This window comes from Citrus clementina, unplaced genomic scaffold, assembly GCF_000493195.1.
Source record: "Citrus clementina cultivar Clemenules unplaced genomic scaffold, Citrus_clementina_v1.0 scaffold_9, whole genome shotgun sequence".
Lineage (NCBI taxonomy): Eukaryota > Viridiplantae > Streptophyta > Magnoliopsida > Sapindales > Rutaceae > Citrus > Citrus x clementina.
The window spans coordinates 11193068-11202324 of record NW_006261964.1 but is presented as its reverse complement, the minus strand read 5'-3'; the positions used below and the strand labels follow the sequence as shown (position 1 = coordinate 11202324).

General features: G+C 35.2%; 1 protein-coding gene across 1 annotated transcript; it reads right to left on the bottom strand.

Annotated features, from left to right (window-relative positions):
- Nucleotides 1–529: 529 nt before the first annotated feature.
- Nucleotides 530–4072, bottom strand: LOC18033003 (serine/threonine-protein kinase BRI1-like 2). The gene has a single exon (XM_006420600.2). It carries the CDS (start codon nt 4035–4037, stop codon nt 630–632), a length of 3408 nt encoding a protein of 1135 aa, XP_006420663.1. The 5' UTR covers nt 4038–4072; the 3' UTR covers nt 530–629.
- Between the last annotated feature and the right edge of the window lie 5185 nt (nt 4073–9257).

The following is a 9257-nucleotide window of genomic DNA, read 5'->3' as shown; positions in this document are numbered from 1 at the left end:
TTCTTCCTAAATAACATATAAATTCTAAAATATTAAATTTATCTTAATTTTTTCCTTATTATATAATTTTTATTTACATAACTCTAAACTCTAATAATTTTCTCAAAAAGATATTTTTTAATTAAAACTTTAAAATATAAATGTAAATTATCAAGGGGGGTGGACCGTGGATGTAAAATATTTGTTAAAAGAATAATTTATTAAAGTGTTTAATTCATTCAAAATATGAAATGAATTAATTCGTGTGAAGTTATTTAAGTAATTTTAATTAAAAAGAGATTTTTTAAGGAGCTTTAAGGGGGTGTCAAAAGGCCTTCTCGTATATAATTACAAGCCCTTGAATTCTTGCAACATTCATATTAGAGTGGCGCCATGAACACCCTTCCAAAGTCCTTTGCAAACCCCATTTCTGAATTTAAATAAAAATTTACTTCAAAATGCTTATAAAAGATTTTCACTGTTAGGGGGGCAAAGATCGGAGGAAAAAGAAGTGAAAAATAAAATAAAAACAAAAAACTTGCCAAGTAGATACAATAAACTCTTGTACAAGTAAGTGAACAACAAATCTTAACGACCCTTATAATAATCTCACTTACACTAATAAGTAAACAATAATATTGTTTAAAATTTCAACCACTATTACTGCTTCCAGTGGCTGATCCAGGCATCAACTCCCTTAACATGGCCACAACCTGCAGCATATTTGGCCTTTTGGAAGGAAAATCATCAACACACTGCAATGTTATCTCCAAGTACCTGACCATTTCTTTAACTTCTTCAGCTTCAGCTTCATCAGTTCCTTTAGTGACCAAAAGCAATTCAGGGTCTATGACTTCCATTTGTTTCCCTTCTCTTACCTTCATTTTCACCCACCCCACCAAGTTAGTGTCCCCAAAATCATCCTTATCCGTGGGGCGTTTTCCAGTCAGCAGTTCCAGTAGGACAACCCCAAAGGAGTAGACGTCGCCTTTTGCAGTGCACCGGAAGCTTTGGTAATACTCTGGAGGGACATAACCTGGTGTTCCTGCTAGTGTACTTACACTGAGATGAGTGTCCAGTGCACTTATGAGCCTTGCCATTCCAAAATCGGAGACTCTTGCTTCCATTTCATGGTCCAGTAACACATTGCTTGACTTCATGTCTCTGTGTATAATGTGTGGGATGCAATTGTGGTGTAGGAAACATAGTCCTTTGGCAGCACCTCTTGCAATCTTCTTTCTCGCATCCCAAGTAAGAATCCGTTGGTCTCGTGCTTTTGCTCTTCCGTGGAGAACCTCTTCAAGGCTTCCGAACTTCATGAACTCGTATACAAGGAGCCTCTCCTCACCTATTTTGCAGTAACCCAACAGTGGCACAAGATTCCTGTGCTTTATTTTCCCTAGAGTTTCCATCTCGGCCATGAATTCTCGATCTCCCTGGCAGCTCAATCGGATGAGTTTTTTAATTGCAACACTTGATCCATCCTTCAGTGTGGCCTTGAACACTTCTCCAAATCCACCACACCCAATAAGGCTTTCCGCAGAGAAACCATTTGTTGCCTCAATGAGTTGAGAGAACTTGAGTTTTCGTAGCTGCCTTTGGAATGTTGCCACGTTGATGCTTAATGGTTCTTTCTCCTTGTCAATCTTCCATGTTGTGGCTGCATGGGATGCTTGCAAACTGTTGAGCATCTTGACCTCCTCTGCTTCCTTACGCCTTGCGCGCATTGCAATTGCCCACACAATTAAAATGCATATGGAAGCAATAGAAATGAGGACTCCCATGACAATGCTATTAGCCCATGCTGCAGCTGCCACCCTATGGCCATGTCTGGCTGCATCGACACTTGGATTTAAAGCTGGTTGATTGTTGCCATTTCGGCATTCAGGTAGTGGAACCCCACAGAGTCCAGGATTATTTGCATATTGACTTGCTGGAAGTGTACTAAGCTGTCCCCTTTGTGGAATTGGCCCCGTTAACTCATTGTTGGATAGATCAATCTGCACCAGGAAAGATAAGTTTGAAAAGGACTCAGGAATTTGACCTTGCAACCTGTTATGTGATGCATCAAATACACCTAAATTCCTGAGCCGACCAAGTGATGAGGGAATCTCCCCAGACAGCTGATTATGAGCCAGTTCAAGAACTTGCAAAGCAATCATATCCCCTATCTCATCGGGGATCTTTCCTCGAAACTGGTTGTAAGAAAGATCAAGATACTCCAAAGTTTGGTACTGAGTGAACAGGCTCAGGACTGGCCCAGAATACATCCTCGCAAAATCGCAACTCTTGAGTGTTGGTATCTGCAAGAGTCTCTCAGGGCGGATTCCTGCAAATTCCAACAAGCCTCCCACTCCTTTACAAGAGTTTCCCACATTTCGTACAAACACCAAAGTGTTGCTGGAGAGGAATCCACCCAATGGTTTTGCCCCCAGCTGCCGGCCTAGTCTAGGTGGGATATCCCCGGTGAGGTTGTTGCTGTTCAAGTCTAACCAAACCAAACTGCTGCAATTTCCAAGCTCCCCTGGAATCTCACCCTTAAAACGATTATTTCCAAGCTGCAAAACAGCTAGCCTTGTCAAGCGGCTAAACTCTGGGGGGATTTGACCCGTCAGTTCATTGCCTGTGAGAGATATCCATTCAAGATTACTGCAGCTGAATAACTCAGCAGGAATCTCACCACTAAGTTTATTATTGTTGAGAATAAGATCCTTCAGATTCTTGCATTTGCCCAATTCTGGTGGAATTTTCCCTTCCAAGCCGTTGAACCATGCTATAAACTGCTCAAGATGCTCGAGCTTCCCAAGCTCCTGGGGAATAGATCCATTGAGATAGTTCAAGCTAAGATCAATCACCTTTAGCTGTGTACATTCTGAAAGCTGACCTGGAATTACTCCTGTTATGAGATTATCCGGTAACCTCAGCTCCTCGAGTGATGAAACTCCTGGACATATGTCTGGTGGGATGATTCCTGAAACCCTGTTGGAACTGAAATCAACAATCCGTAGAGTCTTGCATGATGAAATGGAATCAGGAAATGATCCAGAGATCATGTTGTTACTCAAAATCAAGCTCTCCAATGATCCAAGATTTTCCAGGACGGAGTCTGGAAAGGGACCTGAGATATTGTTATTAGACAAATCAAGTAATTGCAACCAGGAGCATGAAGACAAGGTGACTGGAAAAGAGCCGGTTATGTTGTTGTGAGGGAGCTTAAGCTCAAGAAGAGAATCACATGCATTTCCCAACTCAGAAGGGATCCAACCAGTGATATGATTATTAGAGAGATCCAATCTTTGTAAACTACTCAGCTGACCAAATGTTCTTGGGATCTCCCCTGCGAGCAAATTGAATGATAAATTCAAAATTTTGAGTTTTGTGCAATTTGAAAGAGAGGAAGGGATAACATCCATTATATGATTTTGTGACAAGTCTAGATGCAACAAGGAATTGCAAGAATTCTCATTCAAACTGAAACCGGAAATGGATCCTGTTAAGTTGTTGTAAGACAAGTCAAGAAGCTCAAGTTTATCAGAATTTGATAAAAGGGTCTCTGGTAGAAACCCTGTCAAGTTGTTGTAAGAAGCATTTAGGTAGACAAGATTTGGAAGTTTTGAGAAAAGATTGTCAGGGACCAGGCCTACAAGACCAGCTGAAGATAACTCAAGCTGTTTCAAACCAAATGGAAGTTGAAGCAAAGAAGTTGAATTGAGAGTAAATAAATTGGAAGACAATTTAAGAACAGACAACATATCTAGAGAGGCCAAAGGATGAAAAGAGATGGCACCTACAAGATTACAATTACTAAGATCAAGTTGAGTGACTCTTCCTAAAGAGCATGTGACTCCATACCAGGTGCATGGATTGTTGTTTTTAATGGGAAGCCAACTTGATGATAAGACTCCATTTGTGTCATTCTGAATCATTTTCTCGAACATAACAAGGGCTGCAGCATCAGTCCTGATGGATGGATGTGGATCAAACCCTGCAGAAACCGAAAGCTGTAACACCAGAAAAACAAGTGCAAGAGTGAGCTGAATCGATGTGATCCTTTCCATTGCAGTGAGTAGTGAGTACTGAGTAGTGAGAGAGAGAGAGAGTGGTGAATAATAATTTGATGAGAATTTTATTTGGTTGCTTGTAAAGCAAAGGAAAGCATGAAGAAGAGGGGAGAGCCTTTAGAAAAAGAGAATACTTTCTGATTATAAGTTTTTTACAAAAATGAGAGAAAAAGGGAGGGAATAACAAAAAGAATTTAAAGAAAAGGGTGTATTTGTACTAGGAGGCCTCGGATTTGACTTTTGGTCAAAATTAGTGGACCCACAAACAAGGTCTGTGACTATTAATTTATTAACTAGTGAGGATCTGCTGCTTTAAGAGGGAAAATAATAGTGGGAATGGGAATATGGGATTGTGTTTGATCCAAGACTCACTCCCTGTCTGTCAGTGACAGTAAGCGTGAGGGAATGTTGATAACAAAAGTAATGATTTAAGAATTGGTCATGTTGATATGTTGTTTTGTCACAAGTGTGAGGCCCTACATACGTATCCAAGTTAATTTAAATGCCATTCTATAATAAAACATAACAGCACAACGAGGACTATCACATGTACTTAGATCTGCATACATAACGTACCCGTCTATTACAAATAAACAAATTAATAATATATTGAGCTGTTGAACATTTACTGAGGAATAAGAAGAAGAAAAATAGTGTATATATCGAGATATCAACAATGGATATATCAACTAACTGTGCACATAATTTATTGAAGCACCATCGGAAATATTACTTATTGGCTCTACCAACTGATAGAATAACAGATCTCCTATCATAATCGATTTTTAACATGTATGTTTCTATATCCGAAATTTCAGAATTCTTCAAAACTATAAGAGAAACACATCTTAATGCATAACAACAACAATAATAAAACCCAAAGCCACCGATGAATGATGTTTGGATAGAACAAAATCAATGAAAATATGTACTTTTACAATAAGTGGAAGAAAATTTATTAAAAATACAACATTACAACTATTTAAAAGTATGTTAACAGATGCATAGTATCATACAGATAATGTCATGTCATAGTAGATCTTTGTGTTCTTATCAAAACATTAAAAAAAAAAAAAAAAAGATCTTTGTGCTTGAGGTAGGGGGCCCAGATGATAAAATTTGAAGAGGAATCAATGATACTGTTGTGTTGGGTGCATGAGAGGAAAAGTAAATTCATTAAAATACATTTTTTTTTCTTTTCTTCTGCTGGAGGAAGAATAAAAATACAACAGGGAGCCCACAAAAGGAACAAAATCAATGAGCTCTTATGGTTAATGGCAAAGTGGCATGAGAGGTGATGATGCTCTCAGCTCACTACTTTCTTTTTAGTTCTCTTTTCTTATAACACAATGCCAGCTAGCTGGTTTAAGCCGTTCGTTCATTCATTCCCTTTGAATCTGATTCACTGGCTCTTTATTACTCACGTTAACAAGTCATAACTTCTTTGTAATACATATATTTTATGTCGTCTTAGAAATTTTCTAACTTTTGAAGTTCAACTTTCTAGCTGGTTATGGTGAGACTCTAAAATCTGAACACGAGGACTATGTAGAGCCTCTATTTATATATTGTTCTGTTACACTATCATAAATATATCTATGATAAAAAAAAAAAATTGAAAAAAAGTATAATTTAACTCAGATCCAAAATCCTAAACCTTAATAAAGTTTAGAAATAAATCAATGATATGATATTATTGTACTATTAAACCATATAATTTAATAACTTTCACAATTATTACATTATTAAACCATACACTGTAATAGCTATTAGAACATTTCTAATTCAACTCAACACTAAATCTAAATCTATGTAACAGAAGTTGTTTAGTAGAGAGATTTACTAACTTTTAGTCACAAATAAATTATATAATTAGACATAAAGTCCATCATCGAGGCTTAAAATAGTTCTTTTTTTTGGGGGGAATTAAAATCATTTTTTTTTTTTTTTGGTTAACATGAACGTCTATATAGCAAGATTTTATTGAAGGAGCATATAAATGACATGCAATACAAAGACTTTCCCTCCTTTATATAGAGCTCAAACAATTGTTCACATGCTCGTCAAGTCGGAGAAAAAATGGTGGAGAGGGTGAGGCTACTTGTCGAACACGTTTCAGTCGTCCATTTAGATTTTAGATAAATTTTACTTGTATAGATAGTTAGACTTAGAGCACCACAAAAAAACTCTTCAAATAAGATTTTATTACTTATTTGAAGAGGCACGTCAACATTTAAGGCTCCAAAAGACATTTTAATTAAAATTTTTCAAATAAAAAATAGTTCTCTCTCTTCAAATTTGAAGAGTTGCTTTCTCCCTCTTCAATTTATATTTTATTACGTTTTACTAGAGAAAGAGATAAATGCTTTAATTACTATTGACTTTTTAAAAAAAAATTATTTGATTAAAATAATATTAACTTATTTTTATTTGAAGAGACTTTTGAAAAATAATATATTTTTTTTACTCTTCTATTTGCCATATAGATAATTAAATAGATATTTGAAAAGTAAAATTTATAAAAGTTTTTGGAGATGCTTTTAAAACAATAAATATTACCCTAATCTAGCAACCCTAGCCATTTTATTGAGACAGAATGTGTGCAGGACTCGAAAGAATTAATACTATTTCCTGTAAAAAAAAAAATCTCCCTTCAGACTTGTGAACATATGGGTCAATTATCCAACATATGGTACCCATACTTTTGAAGAAAATATATTGAAGCAGCATTGACAATAATAATTACACGCATCACCTAGGGATATGCCCAAGATAACTTTGAAACGGTCGATGTCTAGTCTAGATGATATCAAAAACCTTAATTAATTAAGTCACTAATGCAAAGATTAATGCCTACTAATCATAGGGTTATTGATAAATTATCTTTAGATTCAGGTGTGCTGTTGGCTTGTCGCCCATCGAGTCTCGTTGCACATCACCGCCATACAGCTTTGAAAGGCCTTTATCCAACTGAAAGTGGTGGCACGACCAAATTAACCGCATAGAAATATCAAATATATACTCTCTCTCAATAACTACTACTTTTTTTTTTATTTAATTTTTTGAATTTACGGATCTTCTTCAACTCAACTCCTACTTCCCTAGACTTTAATTGTGGATTGCATTTTGACCGATGAGAAAAAGTTGCTTAAAATTGTTATTATTATGTTTATAATTAGTGTTCGGTAAGGTGGCCCTTTCAAGAATTTGTGGTGTATGGGTCCAAAAGGGGAGTAGTAGCTAGCTTTGTGTAGCATTAAGGAAATTTCCTTCACTTGGTGTAGCTTTTCAACACTATTTATACAATTTCTCTATTAATTTATATGTAACATAATTAAAAACAAAAGTAGCATGCACTTATCGAAAAGTATATGTGACTAATTGCGTTGAGGATTTTGGATTTATTAATATGAGTCTTTGGGATCTTTATTCTAAATGTACACAATTTGGTTAACCTTTTACATATTTTGTTGCTTCGCGAGAAATTTCTAATATGTCGCGGCCTGGTTGCTAAATCCTCAAATTCCCTCTTCATGACTGGTGAGAGGACCTACATGCTCTTATTTTCGGCTCTTAGTTATGTTGTTAAATGCTTAATTCTCTATCTTTTCTTGAGAAAAAATTTAGTTTGACCCTCCAACCAATTAAAGCTATAGGTTTCATTATTATTAAAGTTAAAATAATTATTAAAATATTTTTTAGTTTGGGCAATCTTTACCATATCAGCCTGGTGATGAGTGAGACTATCAAATCTAAGTATTCTCTTATTGTTTTCTAAAGAGACTGGCATGAAATGGGCATATCAGGTTGTCTTTATGATCAAATAAGATGATAAAATAATTAAAAAAACTTGAGATTAATTCTCATATTAGAGAAGAGAGCCTGGTAATTGATAAAATCTCTTAAATGCAGATAGAGATTTAGGATTCGAACTTTACTTAGATGGGGAGAGAATTTGATTACCATTATACTAAATTAAGAAAATAAAGTTAAGTCTCTTCTCATAGACATGCTCATAAATAGTTTTAGCTTCGAAGGTAATGTTTTTTTTTTTTTTCTTTTTTCTTGTATAAATGGGATGGGATGAATATTACCTTTTCTATATGGATATGATGAGTGCAATGAGATTGAATGTGAAAATACAAGTAAAGAGTTTCCAAAAAAATCATTAGCCAGGGCATACATTTTACAACTATGTATACGGATCAGATATAAACAACATGAAAAGTAGTGTATGGATAATAAATATATCCAATCAAAATGTTTTGACCGATGATAATTAATCTCCTTACTAAGTAACTGTTAATCCACACACTTCACGAAATGATTTTTATGTCTTAAAAGCATTTACTTTTCACTACTTCAAATGATTTACTGACTTGAGAATAAAAACTTAAAAGAAAATACTTTCATGTTTTGAAGCGGCGTGATTATTTCAATTGATGAAGGTGGTCACAACTTGTGATTGAGAATTGAAATGGGTCACCCTAGCTATTACTTAGACTGAATTTTTGTCAATTTTGTTTGTCAAAGTAAATGAGTATGGTATTGATCAAAACGGTAATATAATAAAATGAAAGAACAATAATAGATATTCCAACATCTAAGTCTTAGTTTGGGTATCAATTAATATGATATTTATTTATTTGATGGTAAGTCAAGCGATCAGATCTTTCATCCAATCGGTGAGTGACATGTTGTATTGAAATTTAAATTAGAACTCAAATATGGGGATCTTTAATATTATTAAAAATAAAAATACGGTACGAAAACATAAAGATACTTTCCAATTAATAATTCAAAGTTAGATTGGGATTTTATTTTCATGATTTATGGAGGAATGAATGGCAATAGGGGTGGGACTTTTGATGCTATAAAGAGCAAGAGAATTGTCGTCCATGGCATGCCAAAGGGGACCGACCCCAAATCTCTCTCATTTTGATTTTTATGACAGAATCCAAAATCAATCACTGTTTGACATTTGTGCTCTTTTTCTCCCCCTCCCCCTCTCTCTCTCTCACTCTCTCTGTGTCAAAAGTCTTAAAGAAGTGCGTGAATCTTTGGTCTTTTCAAATGATGAATGAAAGATGATTCACTTGGCGTGCTGCAAGTCTTTGTTTGCCTTTGAACATAATTGGGTGCTTACAATAAGTTCTATCATAGATTCCTGTTTGTTACTACAATGTGGATCATTATTTAACCTTGACCGAATAAAAT